This window comes from Cyprinus carpio, unplaced genomic scaffold (assembly GCF_018340385.1).
Source record: "Cyprinus carpio isolate SPL01 unplaced genomic scaffold, ASM1834038v1 S000006628, whole genome shotgun sequence".
In the NCBI taxonomy this organism is placed as follows: Eukaryota; Metazoa; Chordata; class Actinopteri; order Cypriniformes; family Cyprinidae; genus Cyprinus; species Cyprinus carpio.
In genome coordinates, this window is record NW_024879260.1 from 191 (window position 1) to 25,770 (window position 25,580).

General features: G+C 38.8%; 1 protein-coding gene across 1 annotated transcript; it reads left to right on the top strand.

Moving 5' to 3' along the window:
• Positions 1-2,166: 2,166 nt before the first annotated feature.
• Positions 2,167-21,790, top strand: ddx47 (DEAD (Asp-Glu-Ala-Asp) box polypeptide 47; the record flags this gene model as incomplete). The annotated part of the gene is given in 11 exon segments (XM_042755039.1): positions 2,167-2,199; positions 2,201-2,372; positions 3,353-3,424; positions 3,553-3,671; positions 12,128-12,199; positions 16,573-16,689; positions 16,777-16,923; positions 18,857-18,994; positions 21,224-21,294; positions 21,391-21,520; positions 21,600-21,790. Coding segments are annotated over 11 exon segments (1,209 nt in total), but the record flags the coding sequence as incomplete, so codon positions are not given.
• Between the last annotated feature and the right edge of the window lie 3,790 nt (positions 21,791-25,580).

Below are 25,580 nucleotides of genomic sequence, written 5' to 3' on the forward strand. Positions count from 1 at the left end.
CTCAGGAGATGCGTCTTTGAGCTTGTATAAACATCAACAAGCTGAAAAATAAAACTAAAGTTTTGGGGGGTTTTTGTAGATAATGTAATGTTGTTAAAATTTATGTCATAAAATTTTGGTAGAAAAAGTATCGTTCAGGAAACGGTATCGAAAAGTCAAGGTATCGATATCGAAATCATTTTTTGAATAATACCCATCCCCTAACACACACACACACACAACACACACACACACACACACACACACACACCACACACTCCACTAACAGACTGGAGCAACCATCCCAGGGATCAGCACTAAGGATTTTTTCTTCTCACCCGATTGGGACATTGGTATCACATTATTACTTGCCCTGCCCACCACAAAAATATAAAATAGTTGCTGTTATCATTATTTTTGTTATCATCTGTTCATCTTGTATTCTAATAAATAAGCTTATGTCACCCAATATTTTAGATTCCAATTAACATTTACCAATTATCCAGTTCAATTTTGATACCACAGCAAAAATCATTCGCCAAAAATAAAACAATATAAAGTTTAAACTTTATTAAAGACAAGTGACAGCCAGTAAATAAGAACAAATTACAAGTAATAGCACAAATAAATGTATGCCTATAGCCACAAATTATAGTAAATGAAATGATGCTTTATTTTATGTTTTAGATGTTTAGGTACAGAAATGTAAAAATCACACATTAAAAAAACATTTGCATATTCTTCACTCAGTGTTGCCCCTTGTTTTTTCATAGCCCATTTAAAATTAGAGGCAAAACTACTGCATTTTAATCATGAATTGAAAAAAATAGTGCAATGTTTGATTTATATTAGACTGTATAATTTTAAAATCTGAAGCCAAAAAACAGAATAACCTGACTTTAGCTTTGTTGAAAATTATGCTACATAAAACATCTGTATAAAAAGACGGCGCTTATAAACAGTTTTACAGCGTTTCCTTGGGTTACCGCTGTAAACACTGCCGCGCTTATGGGAACAGTTATACAGCATTTCCTTGGTTACGCTGTAAACAACTGTAGCGCTTTATGGAAACAGTTATACAGCGTTTCCTTGGTTACCGCTGTTAAACACTGCAGCGCTTATGGAACATTTATCCAGCTATCCAGTGCTTTGTGATTGGGCCGAATACCTCAAGCGTGTGAATTTGTGAAATGGTACGTCCTTCATCATACTGGATGCGTTTGTCCCGATCTGAACACCGGCGAGACGAGACAAAAACAATAAAAAAACCCATTACACACGAGGCATTTGTTGAATCCAGTGGGGATCATAATTACTGATTATAATGATTTATACTGGGTTTTGTTTTTTTACATGTTGCGTTGCATAGCATAAAAACCCATGTCTGTATTTGTGATCAGAGAAACGAACAACAAACCGAGCCTACTCTACTGATCAGTGACAAATTATCTAATAAAAAATACCACAAAACGTACTTACAGTCTGTGAGTCAGAAACAGGAACATTGTAGTCTTTCTCTCCCAGGATCAGGAAAACAGTCCTCCGTATAATGTGCTGCACACATCTGAATATTTGTGTTGAACTGTTCTGTTGTAAATACAACCTAACCACTGACTTTTCTTTCTACTGTCCTCTTTTGTGAAGACCAAACCAAGTAGTTCTGCAGGGGGTTTTCCACAACGAAACACACAGCGTCTCCACAACATGACAGCGGCGGAAGGGCAAGGCAGCAAACAATAAAGTTACCCCTTCTGTCTTTGCTGAAACACTCCCGGACAGTGTTATTCAAATCTTCCCCACACAAGTGATGTAGAGATGTGGGGGGTGTTAGAACGAGGTGTTTCAGGAGGACGTGGACGAGTCTTAACTTTAATAAAGAATATCTCTTTGGGTTTGAGACTTTAGTCTTTGTAAACTTTACAGATCTTCGTTCATTCACCAAGAGCTGGTAACACTCCAAAGAGAAAGGAACACTTGAAATCACATCATATAACCCCTTTAATCTGTGTTTGTGTGTGTGTATATGTGTGTGTAGTAATCTGTGTGTGTGTTGTTGTTCTGTGTTTGTGTTTGTGTGTGTGTGTTGTAGTAATCTGTGTGTGTGTTGTTGTTCTGTGTGTGTGTGTGTGTGTGTGTTATGTTAATCTGTGTGTGTTGTGTTAATGTCTCTCTCTCTCTCTCTCTCTCTCTCTCTCTCTGTCAGGGCGTGACGTGATTGGTCCTGGCAGAGACGGGCTCGGGGAAGACGGGAGCATTTGCTATTCCTATCCTGCAGTGTCTGCTGGCGTCTGCGCAGCGGCTGCACTCTCTCATCCTGACCCCCACCAGAGAGTTAGCCTTCCAGATCGCAGAGCAGTTCGACGCGCTGGGCTCCAGCATCGGAGTCAAGACCGGTGACTCTCTCACACACACACACACACACACACACACACACACACACACACACACACATAAAACAAACACACACACGCACTCCCACCCACCCTCTCTCTCACACACACACACACACACACACACACATAACCAAACACACTCACTCACTCACTCACTCTCACACACACACACTCACACACACACACACACACATACTAACACACTCACTCACTCTCACACACACTCATTCACTCTCTCACACACACACAACGCACACACACAAACACACACACACACACACACACACACACACATAATCAAACACACACACTCACTCTCACACACACTCATTCACTCTCTCACACACACACACACACACTTTCACTCCCCGGCTCTTAATACATGGTTTCTCCTTCTGGAGCATCAGTGAGCGTCTGAACCTTCTGTAATAGCTGTGTTTGAGTCCCTCAGTTGTCCTCAGTGTGAAAAGATGGATCTCAAAATCATGCAGTCATTGTTGGAAAGGGTTCAAATACACAAAAATGCTGAAAAACCAAATAATTATTGGGAGCTGGGGGATTTTTCTGAAGAACAGCAGGCAGTTGAACTGTTCAGGACAAACTAGGGACTCGTGAAAAAACTATCACTAAACAAAGAAACACAGCTGTGGATGGGGATGTAAACTTTTTGAATGGGGTCATTTTTATAAAACTTAACTATTATTTTTACTTGTGGACTATATGTAAATATCTGTTATGTGAAATATCTTATTCAGGTCAGTACTAAATAAACAATAACATGCATTTTGTATGATCCTGCTTATTTAGGTAAAATAATTACAACATTTTACATATTCTGCAGGGGGATGTAAACTTTTGACCTCCACTGTACGTGATGTTAGTAACAGCAGACAGTAACAGGGTTCAGTTGTGTTGTGACTCATATCAGCCCTGTGTTTCTCGTTTGTGTGTGTGTGTGTGTGTGTGTGTGTGTGTTCCAGCTGTGGTCGTGGGGGGGATCGATATGATGTCTCAGGCTCTGGTTCTGGCTAAGAAGCCTCACGTGGTGATCGGTAAGAGCTTCTGTTCTCTTCTCGTCTGATCAATCTTCAGTGGAGAACCGAGTTGTTACAGTGTCGAATGTCATAGTGCTGTGATTTGAATCATATTCAGATTGTGATTCATTCTCTGTGACTCTCAGCCACTCCAGGACGTTTGATCGATCACCTGGAAAACACCAAAGGATTCAACCTGCGAGCACTCAAGTATCTGGTGATGGACGAAGCTGACCGCATTCTCAACATGGACTTTGAGTCTGAGGTACAGACACATAGCTCTCAGTAATGGGGGGAACGGTCAGCGTTTTGACCAGCTGTGATGAATGTGGTTCACCGTTTGTGCTGCTGATGATTGATCGATCAGTGACTCTTTCTGCAGGTTACATCGTTACACCAGTAACTGTCTCTATGAACAAGTCATTTGAGTCATTTGGTCCAAAACATTGATTCACTCACAAGAGTAGGTCACTGTGTGTTACTTGAAGTAATTTAACACTATGAACGAGTCATTTGGTCCAAAACACTGATTCACTGGTCACTGTTACCCCTTTTCTACCAATGCAGTTTGGGTGCTGGTTTGGAGCTAGAGTCAAGTCAAATCAAGTCACCTCTATTTATATAGCACTTTAAACAAAAACAGATTGCGTCAAAGCAACTGAACAACATTAATTAGGAAAACAGTGTCAATAATGCAAAATGACAGTTAAAGGCAGTTCATTATTGAATTCAGTGATGTCATCATGCAGCTCAGTTCAGTTTAAATAGGGATCTGTGCAATAATTTGCAATCAAGTTAACGATATCACTGTAAATTAAGTGTCCCGAACTAAGCAAGCCGGAGGCGAAAGCGGCAAGGAACCAAAACTCCATCAGTGACAGAATGGAGAAAAAAACCTTGGGAGAAACCAGGCTCAGTCGGGGGGCCAGTTCTCCTCTGACCAGACGAAACCAGCAGTTCAATTCCAGGCTGCAGCAAAGTCAGATTGTGCAGAAGAATCATCTGTTTCCTGTGGTCTTGTCCCGGTGGTCGTCTGTGACAAGGTCTTCACTGTGGATCTGTCTGGGGCTCTAGTCCTGGTCTCCGCTGTCTTTCAGGGCTGTAGAGGTCCTTTCTAGGTGCTGATCCACCATCTGGGCTGGATACAGATTGGATCCGGGTGACTGCAGTGACCCTCTGATCTGGATACAGACTGGATCTGGTGGCTACGATGACCTCAGAATAAGAGAGAAAACAGACTAATATTAGCGTAGATGCCATTCTTCTAATGATGTAGCAAGTACATCGAGTGTTATGGGAAGTGTTCCCGGTTTCCGGTTTACTACTAATTAATGCAGCCTAAAAATCCTTTAATGGATTTGGATATTAGAAGTGTATTAGTGTGTTATGTGTAAGCCAGGTTAAAGAGATGGGTCTTTAATCTAGATTTAAACTGCAAGAGTGTGTCTGCCTCCTGAACAATGTTAGGTAGGTTATTCCAGAGTTTGGGCGCTAAATATGAGAAGGATCTGCCGCCCGCAGTTGACTTTGATATTCTAGGTATTATCAAATTGCCAGAGTTTTGAGAACGGAGCGGACGTGGAGGACTATAATGTAACAAGAGCTCGTTCAAATACTGAGGTGCTAAACCATTCAGGGCTTTATAAGTAATAAGCAAGATTTTAAAATCTATACGATGTTTGATAGGGAGCCAGTGCAGTGTTGACAGAACCGGGCTAATATGATCATACTTCCTGGTTCTAGTAAGAACTCTAGCTGCTGCATTTTGGACTAACTGGAGTTTGTTTACTAAGCGTGCAGAACAACCACCCAATAGAGCATTACAATAATCTAACCTTGAGGTCATGAACGCATGGATTAACATTTCTGCATTTGACATTGAGAGCATAGGCCGTAATTTAGATATATTTTTGAGATGGAAAAAATGCAGTTTTACAAATGCTAGAAACGTGGCTTTCTAAGGAAAGGTTGCTATCAAATAGCACACCTAGGTTCCTAACTGATGACGAAGAATTGACAGAGCAGACATCAAATCTTAGACAGTGTTCTAGGTCATTACATGCAGAGCTTTTAGGCCCTATAATTAACACCTCTGTTTTTTCAGAATTTAGCAGTAAGAAATTACTCGTCATCCAGTTTTTTATATCGACTATGCATTCCGTTAGTTTTTCAAATTGGTATGTTTCACCGGGCCTCGAAATAATATAGAGCTGAGTATCATCAGCATAACAGTGAAAGCTAACACCGTGTTTCCTGATGATATCTCCCAAGGGTAACAGTTTCAAATCCGTTCTTTGTTTTTCGACACCCAAAGCACCAGCTCCAAACCAGGAAGTGGCTCGTAAGTAGCACCAAAACATTGCTGGGCTAGAAGTAAGAACTGCTTGTGTCAGGGTCAGGGGGCGGGGTAACTGTGACCAACAAAATACTTTTAACTGCCATATTTGAAATAACCGCTAAACGCGAATGGTTGGATTCGCTGTGTTTGGATGCCGATGTAGGTTCTTAAAGCCATGAACATCAATAGCAATGCAACGTCCACCATTGTTGATGCTGTTTAGGCTTGTTCGGGGTGCGTGGCACCAGTGCACCGCAGGAGCGACGAGGGCAGATGGCTCTTTATGCTTTTGGATCGTTCCTGCGGCGCTTCGGTATCGCGTGACGATCGGTCCACCCGGCACCGATGCATCCTGAACAAGCCCATTGTGTTTGGCGCTGCCTCGCTGTCGTTGCTAGGGGAAATGAGACGTATTCAGATGAAATAAGACCTGGCTCTGTGGTGGCTCTCTAGGCAGTGGAAAGGCAAACCGGTTCTTAGAAGGCTCGCCAGTCAAACCAACTCCGAACCAGCAATAACACTGGCTCTGAAACTAGCACCCGGTTCATACGGGTGGAAAAGGGGTGTGTGTGTGTGTTGCTTGGAGTAACTTTAACACTATGAAATTACTTGGTTCCGCTGTTGGTCAGTCATATGATGATAAACATGTCTTTATTTAACACGTTAACTAGGGTTGAGTAAAAATGATCAATTTCTTGATTTGAATCAATTCTCATTTTCATGAAACAATATCGATTCTTAAATCTCAAGAATCGATTAGTCTAAACCAGTGGTTCCCAACTCTAGGGGGGGCGCAGGAGCAGATATACTTTGAGGTATGGCTGGGCAATAAAACGATAATTATAGTGATATAATTTGAACCGCGCCACATGGACCATTTATCCACTGGGTTCAAACGGAGGCGCAGCGCAGAGCGAGCAGAGTAGAACAGATGTGTTTACTTAGTGATCACGCAACCACTAAAACAGTGCTGTGAGATCCATTGTGAAGCGCTTGAATTCAGCGAAGAACACGCATAACTGATATAAACTAGGATCAGTCAATATCAGTTAACTGATATAAACTAGTGTAAATCCAGATGAAACTGCGCTGACATACAGCAGAAAAACACTGTGTGCAATGATACAGTCAGAAGGCTTTTCGATCTACAAATCGCCATCATTTACCGTAGTAACACTAACTGCACCATGGTATTGTGGCAGAAATGTGGGATATTTATATTGAATTTATTATATTAATGTAGACATGTATTAAATGTATTAACATTATCATTTAGCAGAGTAATATTAATATTAAAGGAGTATTGGAATGTTAATACAGTATATTTGTGTTATAGTGTTTGTGCATTTATACTAGAAGTATTTAGATTAGGGATGGGTCACGATTTTTGAATATTAGATTAGTTGGGGGAAGTCGTGGCCTAACGGTTAGAGTGTTGGACTTGCAATCCAAGGGTTGTGAGTTCGAGTCTCGAGCCGGCAGGAATTGTAGGTGGGGGGAGTGAATGTACGGCGCTCTATCCACCTTCAATACCACGACTGAGGTGTCCTTGAGCAAGACACTGAACCCCCAACTGCTCCCCGGGCGCCGCAGCATAAATGATACCCACTGCTCCGGGTGTGTCTTCACGGTGTGTGTGTGTGTGTGTGTGTGTGTGTGTGTCTTCACGGTGTGTGTGTGTGTGTTCACTGCTGTGTGTGTGCACTTTGGATGGGTTAAAAGCAGAGCATGAATTCCGAGTATGGGTCACCTTACTTGGCTGTATGTCACGTCACTTTCACTTTTGTTTGTTTTTTTTTTTTGTTCTAGAATATTGAATAGGTTTTCTGATTATTGTCTTAATTTCCTCATGTTTTTCATGCTGATGCGGTGGTGAAGTGTTCATGTAAGCAGAGGGTGGTGCTGCCAATAACGCACCTAAAAGGTGTCTAAGACAACAGAAGAGCACATTGTCTCACGCGTACACTGTAGACTTGCGTGGCCAGGGCTCTACAGTGTGACCATTACAGTCGCATTTTTGTGATTGCTCTCAGGAGAGATTCAAAGGTTTCTACGTGTTTTTGCAGCATTGAGTAATGTATCACAGTCACAGACATATCTCACGAAGTGTAGATGGTGTAAATAAGAGATTTATTGTGCAGTGTAGTGGGGTCAAGGCATCAAGAGCCACCGCACACAGACGTGTCAAGGAATTCGGCTACAGTTGTTGTATTCCTCTTGTTAAGCCACTCCTGAGGCGTCTTACCTGGGCTAAGGAGAAGAAGAACTGGACTGTTGCTCAGTGGTCCAAAGTCCTCTTTTCAGATGAGAGCAAGTTTTGTATTTCATTTGGAAACCAAGGTCCTGGAGTCTGGAGGAAGGGTGGAGAAGCTCATAGCCCAAGCTGCTTGAAGTCCAGTGTTAAGTTTCCACAGTCTGTGGTGATTTGGGGTGCAATGTCATCTGCTGGTGTTTAGGCTTGCCGCGATGTTGGTGTTGACCGTGTCACCGGTCTTAAGCCGCAACACCGGTTACGCCACTTTCCCACCGTGACACCGTCCCCACCGTCGTTTTGATTTATTTTTTTTAAGTATTCGTTTTTCTTAAATATTTATTTGAATTAAGTAAAAATAATAATTATAAATAAGTTCAGAAGAGAGCATACACTATAATTAAAAACTGAACGCAGCTACAATGCTGCGTGCCAAGAGACAGTCACATCACAGATCAGCATCACGAGTCAAATTTCATTTATCACGTGAGGAGAACGAGTCGAACTTACAGAAAAGCAAGAGAATGGCGGAAGATTTAGTGTCAGAACGCAATGCAAAAGCACCTGTTGGGTTTCCCATACATTGATTTATTTGTGGCGAGCCGCCACAATATCTAAACTGACCGCCAAAAGGCATTTTCAAAAAGGCTTTGACTTTGCTGAATAAACATGAGCACTGCACGTTTAAAAATCAAAAACCGGCGCAAGTGTTTTTATATCACTGTATTTCAGAAGGAAACCATATTTTTTAATAAGTTTTTATGTGTAATTTTAATTTAATCTTGCCTGTAATGCCTGATAAAGCAGCATTGTGAGATTAGCACTGCTTTGTATACAGCCGTTACCGGAGAAACCTCTATCTCACCCGCTCTTAAAGCGCCTCCTGTTTGGATAAAATTAATTTGCATATATAATATATATGGGGGCGGGGGAAACACTGGGTTCTGCTGACTTGTCATTTATGTAAGCTAAGGTCATTTTGGAAGTTTTTCTTTTATATTTGTTTCTTATTTATTTGGTTTTATCTTATTTAAACTTTGTGTAATTTATTTAGGCGTATTTTATTTTCTTGTTTTAAAAACGATCTAATATAGGCTAGGCAATAAACGTTCTTATTTGTTTGGGTCCACAGTGTGCATATTATCCGTTTTTTTTTTTTTTTTTTTTTTTTTTCAGCCTATGCATGGTGGTATTTTTATTCGTTATGTTAATAAAAGTTCTGTGTTTAATATCAGGTTTTTTTTTTTTGTTTTTTTTTGTCCATTCAAGCAATTGATGCCAAATTGCCAATTGCCGCTAATTCGAAAGTGAAAGTATAACGCGCATGCATTTATAAGCTATTTAAAAGCGAGGAAAAGAGGAAACCCCACACTCCACGGTGATACCGGTATTACCGGTGTAGTCACACGTCGATTAACCAGTGGAAAATTTTCCTCACCGTGGCAACCCTACTGGTGTTGGTCCATTGTGTTTTTTGAAAACCAAAGTCACTGCACCCGTTTACCAAGAAATTTTGGAGCACTTCATGCTTCCTTCTGGTGACCAGCTTTTTGAAGATGCTGATTTCATTTTCCAGCAGGATTTGGCTCCTGCCCACACTGCCAAAAGCACCAAAAGTTGGTTAAATGACCATGGTGTTGGTGTGCTTGACTGGCCAGCAAACTCACCAGACCTGAACCCCAGAGAGAATCTATGGAGTATTGTCAAGAGGAAAATGAGAAACGAGACCAAACACTGCAGATGAGCTGAAGGCCACTGTCAAAGAAACCTGGGCTTCATACCACCTCAGCAGTGCCACAAACTGATCACCTCCATGCCACGCCGAACTGAGGCAGTAATTAAAGCAAAAGGAGCCCCTACCAAATATTGAGTACATGTACAGTAAATGAACATATTTCCCAGAAGGCCAACACTTCACTAAAAATGTTTTTTTATTGGTCTTATGAAGGAAGAGATTTGTTGAGAATTTGTGGGTTTTTGTTAAATGTGAGCCAAAATCATCACAATTAAAAGAACCAAAGACTTAAACTACTTCAGTCTGTGTGCATTGAATTTATTTAATTCATGAGTTTTACAATTTGTGTTGAATTACTGAAATAAATGAACTTTTCCACGACATTCTAATTTACTGAGATGCACCTGTACATATTTTAAAATTTGACATAAAAGATGACATACTTTTAATAAAGTTAGAAAAATTTAACCGTACGTCACTTTAAGGACTCAAATATCACCTCGTACTGGGAAGGCTATTGTTTTTATAAAATTTTGGATTATTGATTAGAAGGTGCTCCTAAATTTTTGACTTTGCTCCTACATTTTTTAAGTTCGGAGCTCAAGTGCTCCTAAAAAGAAAAGTAAGTGTAGAGCCCCTAAAAAAAGACTTGCAAAGCATATAACGGTTACAGTAACTTGGGACGATGTCAACAAGAGTTCTATGTGGACCCCCGACTGGGGGAGAGGTGTGGCTGAATCTGTGTTCAGAAAGGTGCTGAAAACTAATAACGCATTCTACGGAGCCACTAAAGGGACATGGTTAGCCGCTTGCTAGCTGTAACCTGTTACATTACAGTACATAACATTTCACTTACCACATAAACAGAGTAAAGAGAGACTACTGATAGGATGATGGCGAATGATTTGTAGATTATGAGCACCATGGACAAACATCTAATCTTGTAAAATGTGTGGTAAGTCCTGGCGAGTGCTGCTCCGTGTAAGTATGAACGCGAATCTTGAAAGTGAAAGTAAAAAACAAGCTCGAGTTCATAGGCGATTTCAAATAGACACAGGAAGTGTTCATGATACCAAGTTTCAGGAATTGTTCAAATAAGTACAAGCTAAAAGAGGGAATATATATATATATATATATATATATATATATATATATATATATATATATATATATATATATACATATATGTATATATGTGTGTATATATGTATATATATATATTTATATATATGTGTGTATATGTGTGTATATATGTATATATATATATATATATATATATATATATATATATATATATATATATATATATATATATATATATATACATATACATATACATATACATGTATGTATATAATTTATTAATATCATTACAGTTTATTTGCTTTTTTATTTTGTGAAACCTTGCTACATATATGGAATAACTGTTTTTTTGGGGGGGGGGGGGGTGTTGGATGAAGTAGCGTTGAATTAGTTTTCAGCTGTCGATTAAAAATTGTCAGGGATTCATCATTCCGGATAAGGGTGGGAAGATCATTCCACCAGCCAGGAATGGTGAAGGAGAATGTTCTGGAAAGTGATTTTGAGTCTCTCTGTGATGGTACCATGAGGCATCACTCACTTGCAGATCTCAGACTTCTGGAGGGTGATGAAGATTCGTAGTAGTGGGTGGAAGCAGGCGGGTGCTGAGCCTATGGTTGTTCTATATGCAAGCATCATTGTCTTGAACTTGATGCGAGCCGTAACCGGTAGCCAGTGCAAGGAGATAAAGAGAGGTGTAACATGGGCCCTTTTGGGTTCGTTGAAGACCAGTCATGCTGCTGCATTCTGAATCATTTGTAGAGGTTTGATTGTGCTTGATGGAAGTCCAGCCAGAAGAGCAATGCAGTAGTCCAGCCTAGAGATGACAAGGGCCTGGACAAGAAGTTGTGCTGCATGCTCCGTTAGAAAGGGCCTGATCTTTCTGATGTTGTGCAATGCAAACCTGAAAGATCGAGCAGTCTTTGCAATGTGGTCTTTGAAGGTCAGTTGATCATCAAAGATTACAAGATCATACAAAGATCATTCTAATATGCTGAGTTGCTGCTCAAGAAACATTCTGATTATCAATGCTGAAAACAGTTGTACTGACCAATATTTTTGTGGAAACTGGTACATTCAAGTTTTCAGGATTCAGAGATGAATATAAAGTTCAGAAGAACAGCATTTATTTGAAATAGAGATCTTCTGTAATATTATAAACGTCTTTACTGTCAATTTTGATCTATTTAATGCATCCTTGATGAATAGAAACATTAATGACGTAGTGACCCCAAACATTTGAATGTTTGTGTGTGTGTGTAGTTTGAGCTCAGTAATGTCATTACAGTATCTGAACTGTGTTTGTGTTTGTTTCAGGTGGATAAGATCCTGAAGGTAATTCCTCGCGACAGACGCACCTTCCTGTTTTCGGCCACCATGACTAAAAAGGTACAAACGCACGGACTATGTTTTACAGTTTTTTTGTTTTTTTAAACAGATAGTTACGGTCCTTGATTCTGATTGGCTGAGCCACGTTCGAAGCTGTTGTAAATTACTCTACAAACATATACCTTTGTTTAGTTCTGTGTGTTGCTCAGCAACCACTTTGTTGGAACCACAACTGTTTCTAAAGAAACTGCATTGTTTGGTAGAAGAATAATGTTTTTATTAATATCTTTACACTTTCTTTGCTTTGTTTTATTTTGTGAAACATTGCTACATATATGGAGTAACTGTTTTTATAATGGGGGTAGTTGTGGCCTAATGATAAGAGAGTAACCCGAAGGTTGCGGGTTCGAGTCTCAGGTCTGGCAGGGATTGTCGGTGGGGGAGTGAATAACCAGCGCTCTCTTCCACCTTCAGTACCATGACTGAGGAGAGACCCTTGAGCAAGAACCAAACCCACAACTGCTCTCCGGCTGTCCACTGCTCCGAGCTGTGTGTTCACAGTGTGTGTGTACTTTGATGGGTTAAATGCAGACCACAAATTCTGAGTAGGGACACCATACTTGGCCACACATCCGTCCTTTCCTTCCTATAACAGCTTAGAGGGTTTTAGTCACTCCGCTTCACATCATGCCAAACAACGCCCCTTAGCTGTTATAAATTCACTGTAAACCATGGCTTCACAAGGTTTATTGCTTTATTCAACTGCTTACACACTTTTTAAAACTTTGCCTTTTTTTCAAAACTTTACACACAAATCCAAGAACTGCACACACAAAATTCAAAATGCCTCACATCTCTTGCAAAATGAAGCACTGCATTCAAAATATCACAAACACATCTAAAAAGCCAAAATCTGTCTTACGTTGCAAACACCTTTTGAAATAATATTATATTGTTGGATATATCATATAAACACAGTTATTCAAAATCTAATGCTCTTCTTTCATGAGCTCCTGTGTACATTTCTGCACAAGATTGAAAGTAATTGTCAGAGAGATGTTGAAATATTCACAGTAAACACAAAAGCAAGATTGAAAGCAAACTTTTTTTTTTTAACTGTAATCATTTGTGTTTGTGAATACAGTATTACACAGTAGGAAAGAAAGGAAACACATCAAGCATGTGTAGTTGTGTAGATGTGTGTTTATTGATTGGTTGGTGTTCAGTGAAGCACATGTGAGGAGTTAGTGATGAATTAGTGACTTTTTGATTGGTTGTTTGAAAAAGGGAAATCAACATTATGGCTGTGCAATTAATCAAAAAACGATTTCGATTTCGGCCTCCAACGATTATGAAAATACAACAATCGAGATAAAACGATTATTGAGCCCCTTTTCTGCCCCCTTTCCAGCGGTGTGCTTTCGTTCCTCCATAAAAGCCCAATTTCACATGCAAATCAGTAAAATCATGTAACGAGACTTTTGCAAAATGGGTCGTGCTTGATGTATTGAAGTGTATTAGATTTATTCATGTTCTTAAAAGTGCTAAAGAGAACTTGCACTGTTATTTGCGTAAACCCTCGTCGGTCATATAATAAATGAACATAAACAGTTGAGAATGAAAATACATGTGTAACAGTAAATTGGATTAATTTTTATTTAATTTAATTTAATTTTAACAGTAAATTGGATTCGTGCAACTCTTAAAGTGATAGCAGCCTAATATTCCTGCTGCGACTGTTTGCTTTATATTAATCCAGTGGTTCTCAAAGTGAGGGGCGCTCAGGCACTGAAGGGGGCGTGGGTCATTAGGGCTGGGTGATATATATAAAAAAAATATCTCTATTGTCAACATTTTTACGATATTTGATATATCTGTAAAAAACTGTAGACCAAGTGATCACTTACTGCTCTTTATTAAATGAACACATGTATATGTAACTCAAGTAGTGTAAAACAAGTACAGAAAGTGCATTCTGTCAACTTTTTTAGTGCATGCAATTCACAATTTACATTGTGCAACTGGGGGAAATGATTAAACTGGGATAAGGTTTTTTTTATTGTTTTTATTTATTTTTTTAATATACAAGTTTTTAGCTTAAGAACACAAGTCTGTCTACTGTCTCTGGTTTAAGAGAAGCTCTGTGGCATAAAACTATGTTCCCACTGGCACTGAAAACCCTCTCAGATGGGGAGCTACAGGTGCTGGTCATATAATTAGAATATCATCAAAAAGTTGATTTATTTAACTAATTCCATTCAAAAAGTGAAACCTTGTATATTATATTCATTCATTACACACAGACTGATATATTTCAAATGTTTATTTCTTTTAATTTTGATAACTCTAACTGACAACTAAGGAAAATCCCAAATTCAGTATCTCAGAAAATTAGAATATTGTGAAAAGGTTCAATATTGAAGACACCTGCTGCCACACTCTAATCAGCTAATTAGTTTAAAACACCTGCAAAGGCCTTTAAATGGTCTCTCAGTCTAGTTCTGTAGGCTACACAATCATGGGGAAGACTGCTGACTTGACAGTTGTCCAAAAGACGACCATTGACACCTTGCACAAGGAGAGCAAGACACAAAAGGTCATTGCAAAGGAGGCTGGCTGTTCACAGAGCTCTGTGTCCAAGCACATTAATAGAGAGGCGAAGGGAAGGAAAAGATGTGGTAGAAAAAAGTGTACAAGCAATAGTGATAACCGCACCCTGGAGAGGATTGTGAAACAAAACCCATTCAAAAATGTGGGGGAGATTCACAAAGAGTGGACTGCAGCTGGAGTCAGTGCTTCAAGAGCCACTACACACAGACGTATGCAAGACATGGGTTTCAGCTGTCGCATTCCTTGTGTCAAGCCTCTCTTGAACAACAGACAGCGTCATAAGCATCTCGCTTCAAAAAGGACTGGACTGCTGCTGAGTGGTCCAAAGTTATGTTCTCTGATGAAAGTAAATTTTGCATTTCCTTTGGATATCAGGGTCCCAGAGTCTGGAGGAAGAAAGGAGAGGCACACAATCCACGTTGCTTGAGGTCCAGTGTAAAGTTTCCACAGTCAGTGATGGTTTGGGGTGCCATGTCATCTGCTGGTGTTGGTCCACTGTGTTTTCTGAGGTCCAAGGTCAACACAGCCCGTATACCAGGAAGTTTTAGAGCACTTCATGCTTCCTGCTGCTGACCAACTTTATGGAGATGCAGATTTCATTTTCCAACAGGACTTGGCACCTGCACACAGTGCCAAAGCTACCAGTACCTGGTTTAAGGACCATGGTATCCCTGTTCTTAATTGGCCAGCAAACTCGCCTGACCTTAACCCCATAGAAAATCTATGGGGTATTGTGAAGAGGAAGATGCGGTATGCCAGACCCAAGAATGCAGAAGAGCTGAAGGCCACTATCAGAGCAACCTGGACTCTCATAACACCTGAGCAGTGCCACAGACTGATCGACTCCATGCCACGCCGCATCGCTGCAGTAATTCAGGCAAAAGGAGCCCCAACTAAGTACTGAGTGCTGTACATGCTCATACTTTCATGTTCATACTTTTCACTTGGCCAAGATTTCTAAAAATCTTTTCTTTGTATTGGTCTTAAGTAATATTATAATTTTCTGAGATACTGAATTTGGGATTTTCCTTAGTTGTCAGTTATAATCATCAAATGTAAAAGAAATAAACATTTGAAATGTATCAGTCTGTGTGTAATGAATGAATATACAAGTTTGACTTTTTGAATGGAATTAGTGAAATAAATCAACTTTTTGATGATATTCTAATTATATGACCAGCACCTGTATTTGCTGAAGCACATAGGTATTTCTTATATACGCTCTTGCAAACAAAGAGCGTTCAGTGCGTTGGCGTCCAGGAGCAGGTTAACAGGTTAAAGACTGTCCCGGTGTCAAATGACAAGTCGACAAGGTGTTTCAAGTGATGCAGGTGTTTTTTTTTCACTACAAGTTGTTCAATTAAAAAGCGTTCATTTTTCATAAAGTTTAGTGAAATCATTTGTTAGTCTGAGGTGGGATGGGGGCGACATTTTTTTTTTCTAGGTTTAAAGGGGGGCATGACCAAAAAAGTTTGAGAACCACCGTATTGATCAAACAACAAAAGACAAAGACAAAATCACACACTGCTCTTTGCTTCTTTATTACTGACTGTTTAATTATTTTCAATAATTTTTGTTGCTAATTTCAGTTACACTAATACATTACTATAGTATTGAGAATTGTGAAATTATGAAAATGTCTCTAAAATGTAGATGATAGAGCAACCTTATTTACAGAAAATGTATATTTAATATGTATCACTATCTTTAAACAAATCACTAACATAAAGTTTTGGTCATATTGCCCACTCATAATCATGATTACAATATTAACTGTAGGCATCAGTTCAGCCCTGATTAAAGCAGTGGTCTCTGTGTTTCAGGTGCAGAAGCTGCAGCGCGCGGCTCTACAGGATCCTGTCAAATGCACCGTTTCCTCCAAATATGCCACCGTTGATAAGCTGCAGCAGTATTACATCTTCATCCCATCCAAGTACAAGGTTCTGTCTTTATGAAACAGCTGACTCTGACCCTGAGGAGAGTGCTGTCAGTGGATGTGTGTGATGTGAGCTTGTGTTTGTTCGCAGGACTGTTATCTGGTTTCTATCTTGAATGAACTGGCTGGGAACTCTTTCATGGTTTTCTGCGGCACGTGTAATAATGCCCAGCGGGTGGCGCTCTTGCTCAGAAACCTGGGCATCACGGCCATCCCTCTCCACGGACAGATGAGTCAGGTACACACTCAGACCATCTGAATAATACTGGTATAGACTGCACTGATTGAAATCTAGGGATGCACCAAATGTTCTGCAACCAAAACTATTAGGCCGAAAATAGCAAAAAAAAGCTATATAAGTGAAAAAGACTGAATAAATTGTACCGAACAATGACATATTTGGTGACGCAATCAAATACTAACCAGCATAGTGTGAGAAGCACACACTCTTTATAACGCAGCAAACATATCAGATTTAAAACTGTCAGAGAAAGATGCACAAATCATTACAAGCACCGAAAGCTGTTTGCTGTTTAGCACTGCATCACATTTCTTCCATGAGAAGAGGAAGGGGTTACTGTATGAGGATCAAAATCACCAAATGGCCATAAACAATTAGGAAATAATCTGCAGAATGTTATGTTTTCTAATATACACATGAATTGCTTGTATTCTGTCAGCACAAGCTAGTTAGCCAGGGTTTAAATTCTGCGCTGAAACAGTAACATTTTATGTATTTTTACAAGGCATGGATGTGGCTATGTGGTACGTGTGACAAACATCTTCCCAAATTCAAAATGAAAATGATGCAAAATTTAATCCAATTCAGACGGTCAAGGTGTTATAATATGCAAATTTATTAAAAAGAATATAGAGAACAGAAACCACAAATCATAACTTGGAAATAAAGTTCTGGATAATAATAACAACCTTCAAATATAAAAAATGTAAATCCAATGTTAGTACATTTTTAATAACAATCCATTTATGATGGATTGAACCCAACCAGTATTAATCAAAATATTAATACAATTGTAATTAAAACATAAACAATTATTCTGTTCGAATCAAAAGTACCAAAATATTAAGTATTAAAATATCAAAGTATCAGAGTATCAAAGTATCTGAATTTCAAGGTATCTGAATTTGAATAAAAACCTGTAAGAGTTCTAAGTCTGAGTCTAAGAGTTGTCGAGTGAAGCCAAAGAAGAGGAAGTGAGCTGAAAAGATAGAGAGACCAGAGTCTCAGAAAGTCAAACCCACTCTATTTTGCAGAGTATATCTTATATACTGTTGTTCCAGACATAAGTCGTCATCTGGTTATCACTAATAACACCTGACCTTTAAAAATAGTCTAGTCAATGTCTCGATTTAGGACTTCTTCCTCTTTTAGATTCAAAGTATCATACTGAAAATTCTAAGAAATATTGATACAAAAGAACAATACATGCAGTTCAACTTCATATGCAAAACAGACTCAGCTGACTACGCAGTTAGAAATACTGTGAAATTACATATGAAATATACCATAAAGTTTACCAAAAACATTTTTGAATATAAAAATGAAACCTGTTAATATATATATGAGACAGATCCTTACCATGAAATATTAATTTTTAATTTTTGAAATGAAACTTATTATTATGAATAGAACACATTCTGAGTACGTGACTTCTCAGAATCTCTCAACAACACTTGGGTTTAATTTAAATACGTGGACTTCTCAGAATCTCTATCACCATGTGGATTTCTTAGAATCTCCACACACCAGAAAATAATGTCGACTGGAATGTTAAAATTATTAAATTGATGTTTTGTAATTGATTTTTACTTTGAAAAGCAGCACAAAACAGTAAAAAGCACATTTTGGATATTTAATTTAAGCACGCCGAAAAAAAATAGCAAAATAAATGGGGAGGAAATGCAAAAAAAAAAAAGTGTTCTATATTTTATATTTTCCCCAGTGTTTCATTTTATTCAGTTTTGGCTTCGGCCAAGAATTTTCATTGTGGTGTATACCTATTGAGAACATAAGCTGAATATGATCTGATTGTCTTCAGTAGAGCAGCTTCACTCCTGAATGCGAGCTCTTTCTCTCAGTGATTCTGCTGTTTTGCTCTCTGTGAAGCTGCTTTGAGTCAGACTGATCTGATGTGGCTCTCTGTGTTCAGAACAAGCGTCTCGGGGCTCTTAACAAGTTCAAGTCCAAGTCTCGCTCAGTCCTGCTGGCCACAGACGTGGCGTCTCGAGGCCTGGACATCCCACATGTGGACTGCGTCATCAACTTCGACATCCCCACACACTCCAAGGTGAACACACACACACACACAAGCTTTATTCTTTACTGCTGTGATAAAATCAGATTCAAGCCTGAATGCAGAGCTACGGGAACACTGAACAGCCCAAACACTTATAGACAAACATACAAATTATTGAAGACACAGAATAAATATTTGGGCTTTTGTGATTTTAGCTTAATAATATTTTCTTTTTTAATATTTTTAGAGATATTTTTCTTAATATGAATCTCTAAATGTATCATCTGCAATACCACTGTGTAACCACTAGATGGCTGTATAGCCCTGTATATAAATACAAATAAATCATTTGCTGTAGAGAACGTAAGACATAAAGCATTACTTATATTAGGTTTGGATATATTTTCAGACATAATTAAAGACTGGTTTTAGTAAAAGTTGACATAGATGTTGATTTGAAGTGTCAGTTTTTATCATTGCAGTCAAATCTGGAAACAGAGAAAGTATTTAGTTATAATGTGAATAGTCACACAGAAGTCATCATAATAAATATTGGTTTGGTGAACAAAAGTCAACAAAACATAAAAAATAAGTAATCTTTAGAGTAGATTTATGAACCGAATTCAAGGCTTGTCATTAAATTCCAGTGCAGTGAAACAGCAACCACAGCTCTTCTGTTGGACACTAAAGAAGATATCGTTAATATCTCTAGTAGTGCTGTCAAATGATTAATCACATCCAAAATAAAAGTTTTTTTTTTACATAATATATGCGTGTATGCTGTGTATATTTATTATGTATATATAATTACAAACACATGCATGTATACATTTAAGAAAAATGTTATGTTTATATATTAAATATATTTATATATAATATAAAATATAAGAATATAAATATATAAATGTATATACATGTAAATATTTTCAAAATATTTACTGTATGTGTATGTATTTATATATACATAATAAATATACACAGTACACATACATATAGTATGTAAACAAAAACTTTTATTTTGGATGTGATTAATCGTGATTAATCATTTGACAGCACTAATCTCTAGACTTTCACTGGATGGACAGAAATGATGAGAGAACATAAAAACAATCTTCTTTTGTGTTTCTAAAATAAATGAAAGTGCCACAGTTTTAAATGATAGGAGGTGAATAAACGATGATGAATAATCAAACCACTCCTTTACGTGACTAAATGATCTGATATTAGATCTGCTATGAGATGTATCCGTGTGAATGATGATTTATGTTCATATCGGTGATGGTAAGTTAGTATCATTTTACTGACTCGCATCTTTGAGTCTCGTTGAATGAACAAATATTTTTTTCAAGTCATTTCGTTCATTTCAGCAGAATACAATTAAAATGCTAGATATTATAGCCAAACTCCCCAACACCTACTTACATGACGTTGATCACATTTCTAGATAGAAAAATAAACTGATGCAACCAAGGCCAAGGCAAACATTGCATATTAAAAAGTTAAAAAAAAGTGACGTGACATTCAGCCAAGTATGGTGACCCATACTCAGAATTTGTGCTCTGCATTTAACCCATCCGAAGTGCACACACACAGAGCAGTGAATACACACCCGGAGCAGTGGGCAGCCATATGCTGGGGCGCCTGGGGAGCAGTTGGGGGTTCAGTGCCTTGCTCAAGGGCACCTCAGTCATGGTATTGAGGGTGGAGAGAGTGCTGTGCATTCACTCCCCCCACCTACAATTCCTGCTGGCCCGAGACTCGAACTCACAACCCTTCGATTGGGAGTCCGACTTTCTAACCATTAGGCCACGACTTCCCCACAAACTGTATTAACTGTATGTTGTTGTTATGTGTAGGCATCTTTGTTTTATCAAAGTGATTTCCTCCATCACATGGATAAAGTTTAAAACATTGATCAGCTCTTAATTACTCACATTCAGTGTTCTGGAAAAGAACCATCATGACAGAAATTCACAAAAGTATAAACTGTAAGAAATAAAAAGCTGCTATTTGAGACCAGAAATGCATCAGGTACCTGTTAAAAACTGTGTGTGTTTGTAAGCAAGGCTGGAATTAATTTCTGTATCTAATACTGCTTCACATCACGTGACAGAAGAACGACTCTGACTCAGAGACTCAAGAGATGAGCTAATGTGTTGTAATGTGTTTATTACTGGCTGTTTGTTTGCTGTTTAGCTCAGTGAAAATGCTTGGGTTAGACGTGATTGTTGATCAGCACATGATGTTCTTTTGTGCTGACATGAATCTGTTTTCTCTCAGGACTACATCCATCGTGTGGGCCGCACCGCCAGAGCAGGGAGATCTGGGAAATCCATCACCTTCGTCACACAGTCAGTCTCAGTCTTCTGTCTCGTTTAGTAACTCTTCAGTGTCTTCAGGTGTGTTTGGCAGCAGCAATCACACAGGCTCTCATTGTGTTTGTGCAGGTATGATGTGGAGCTGTTCCAGCGAATCGAAGCACTGATCGGGAAGAAACTGCCCGCCTTCCCCACACAGGAAGAGGAAGTGATGATGCTGCTGGAGCGAGTGAGCGAAGCGCAGAGATTCGCTCGGATTGTACGTGCTCCTTCTGTTTGTGTGTGAGATCTCTGATGAATGTTAGTCTGATGAACGCATGCGTGTCTGTTTCTGTTAGGAGATGAAGGAAAGCTCAGAGAAGAGGAAGCGCCCAAAAGCAGACGAGGAAGCAGCTGATGACGGAGAACAGTCAAGTGGCGTGAGGAAGAAGATCAAGGGCGGCTCGTTCAGAGGAAGAGCGAAGCGAGGCCGCTGAGACTGTGCTGGTGTTTGCTTTAGTACATCTAATAAATAATGCATTTTTCCACACTTCAGCGTCATGCTTTTTATTTTGCCTTTTTGACCACAAATAGTGTGTCTGATAGAAGTGAAAGTGGTTCATAATTCATAAAGCACAATAATCATCTGTCCTGAGCTCATCCAGGGAAGAGAGAAATCACTAGGGCTGGGGGGAAAATATTGATTTCTCCGTTTTAATCAGTTCTCATTTTGACAAACCGACAACAATCCTTAAATCCCAAGAATTAATCACTCCTGTTTTCAATTGATTTGTGAACAAAACGTAGAGAAACTTTATTTGTAGTGCCTCCCACACAATAACCTGAGCTTACATTTGATGTGAAACCAAGTCTCCACATAAATTCTGTCAGTTTTATAAAATATAATCAGTAAATGTTTTTGTCTCTTCGTGTGCTGACAGATGCTGTAGTGAAGCAATCATCTCTTCCTCTTTACTACTAGTTTCAGCAGAAAATAAACATGAACGAACATCAAGAATCAGAACAACTCACTGAAATCAGTTCTGAATCATGGAATCCATCAATCAGTGATTCAACTGCAGAAAGATGTCAGTAACATCTGTAGTTTAATAACATGGAGAAGTGTTAGTTCTTATTCATTGCGATCAAATGATCACTTGCTGCTCATTGTTCCATTTGCCCGTACAGAACTGGGAAAAAGGGCTTTTGTCTACTCAGCTCCTTCTGCATGGAACTTATTGCAAAAAGACTTGAAATTATCTGAACTTATTTCCTTAAATGCTTTTAAGTCCAGATTGAGAGAACCAGAAATGACCTGTTTAAATTGTAAATGTTTTTTTTTAATTTTTGTATTGTATAACTTTCATAAATGTAATTTACTGTGTTTTTGCTGCCTCTTGGCCAGGACTCCCTTGAAAAAGAGGTTTTTAATCTCAATGGGACTTTCCTGGTTAAATAAAGGTTAAAGAAAAAAAAAAAAAAAAAACATGTAAATATGTATCTTTATTTTCAAATATATTATAAAAGCCATATGTGCACTAATATTAATAATGTAGCAACTGATGGGGTTTATTGTGTAGTTTACAGCATTAGTTGAGATTGAAGAATTGAGGTTTATAAGATGTTCTTCATTTCAAATCCAGTGGTAATTAAACTCAGACAGGAAAGAGTAAATTAACATTTACTGGGATTATGATTCTGATTGGATGAACATGTTCTTGTTCATAGCACATCTTACTGATTATTATTATTGTGACTGTGTTGGTACTAAGTGATGCGAACAGGTCAGTGGTCATTTCTGTAGACTGAGTTTATTTCTATGGTCGTGTTGATCTGGCCGGATTGTTGAACACTTCTCATGGGAGCCTGCAATGAAACTCAACTTACACACGTTACAACACACATCAGCCAATACACAGTTTAAAAAAAAAAAAAAAAAAAAAATATATATATATGTATGATAGGAACATTTACATAGTTCAGTCAAAAACATTACAAGTTAAGTCAAGTCACCTTTATTTATATAGCGCTTTAAACAAAAAAGATTTCGTCAAAGTATATATGATAGGAACATTTACATAGTTCAGTCAAAAACATTACAAGTTAGGTCAAGTCACCTTTATTTATATAGCACTTTTAACAAAAAAGATTTCGTCAAAGCAACTGAACAACATTAATTAGGAAAACAGTGTCAATAATGCAAAATGACAGTTAAAGGCAGTTCATCATTGAATTCAGTGATGTCATCATGCAGCTCAGTTCGGTTTAAATAGTATCTGTGCAATAATTTGCAATCAAGTCAATGATATCGCTGTAAATGAAGTGTCCCCAACTAAGTAAGTCAGAGGCGACAGCGGCAAGGAACCAAAACTCCATCAGTGACAGAATGGAGAAAAAACCTTGGGAGAAACCAGGCTCAGTTGGGGGTCAGTTCTCCTCTGACCAGACGAAACCAGCAGTTCAGTTCCAGGCTGCAGCAAAGTCAGATTGTGCAGAAGAATCATCTGTTTCCTGTGGTCTTGTCCTGGTGGTCGTCTGAGACAAGGTCTTTACAGGGGATCTGTCTCTGGGACTCTAGTTGTCCTGGTCTCCGCTGTCTTTCAGGGCTGTAGAGGTCCTTTAAAGGTGCTGATCCACCATCTGGGCTGGATACGTACTGGATCCGGGTGACTGCAGTGACCCATCTGATCTGGATACAGACTGGATCTGGTGGCTACGGTGACCTTGGAATAAGAGAGAAACAGACTAATATTAGCGTAGATGCCATTCTTCTAATGATGTAGCAAGTACATTGGGTGTTATGGGAAGTGTTCCCGGTTCCGGTTTACCTAATTAATGCAGCCTAAAAATCCTTTAACGGATTTGGATATTAGAAGCATATTAGTGTGTTAAGTGTAAGCCAGGTTAAGCCTGGAACACACCAAGCTGACGGTCGGCCGTCGGGCAGTTTTCGTGCGTTGGCCTACTAAATCTTCTCAGTGTGTTCTGCACTGTCGGCTGAAATTGGTCCTCGTCGGCTTTGTAATGGACGTGGAGGACTATAATGTAACAAGAGCTCGTTCAAATACTGAGGTGCTAAACCATTCAGGGCTTTATAAGTAATAAGCAAGATTTTAAATCTATAACGATGTTTGATAGGGAGCCAGTGCAGTGTTGACAGGACCGGGCTAATATGATCATACTTCCTGGTTCTAGTAAGAACTCTAGCTGCTGCATTTTGGACTAACTGGAGTTTGTTTACTAAGCGTGCAGAACAACCACCCAATAGAGCATTACAATAGTCTAAACCTTGAGGTCATAAACGCATGGATTAACATTTCTGCATTTGACATTGAGAGCATCGGCCGTAATTTAGATATATTTTTGAGATGGAAAAATGCAGTTTTACAAATGCTAGAAACGTGGCTTTCTAAGGAAAGGTTGCTATCAAATAGCACACCTAGGTTCCTAACTGATGACGAAGAATTGACAGAGCAGCCATCAAGTCTTAGACAGCATTCTAGGTTATTACATGCGGAGCTTTTAGGCCCTATAATTAACACCTCTGTTTTTTCTGAATTTAGCAGTAAGAAATTACTCGTCATCCAGTTTTTTATATCGACTATGCATTCCGTTAGTTTTTCAAATTGGTATGTTTCGCCAGGCCGCGATGAAATATAGAGCTGAGTATCATCAGCATAACAGTGAAAGCTAACACCGTGTTTCCTGATGATATCTCCCAAGGGTAACATGTAAAGCGTGAAGAGTAACGGTCCTAGTACTGAGCCTTGCGGTACTCCATACTGCACTTGTGAACGATATGATACCTCTTCATTCAGTGTTACGAATTGATGGCGGTCATATAAGTACGATTTAAACCATGCTAATGCACTTCCATTAATGCCAACAAAGTGTTCTAGTCTATGCAAAAGAATAGTGTGGTCAATAGTGTCGAACGCAGCACTAAGATCCAATAGCACTAATAGAGAGATACAACCACGATCAGATGATAAGAGCAGGTCATTTGTAACTCTAAGGAGAGCAGTCTCAGTACTATGATACGGTCTAAATCCTGACTGGAAATCCTCACAGATGCCATTTTTCTCTAAGAAGGAATATAATTGTGAGGATACTACCTTTTCTAGTATCTTTGAAAGAAAAGGGAGATTCAAGATTGGTCTATAATTATCTAGTTCTTTGGGGTCAAGTTGTGGTTTTTTGATGAGAGGCTTAATAACAGCTAGTTTGAAGGATTTTGGGACATACCCTAATAACAATGAGGAATTAATAATAGTCAGAAGAGGATCTATGACTTCTGGAAGCACCTCTTTTAGGAGCTTAGATGGAATAGGGTCTAACAT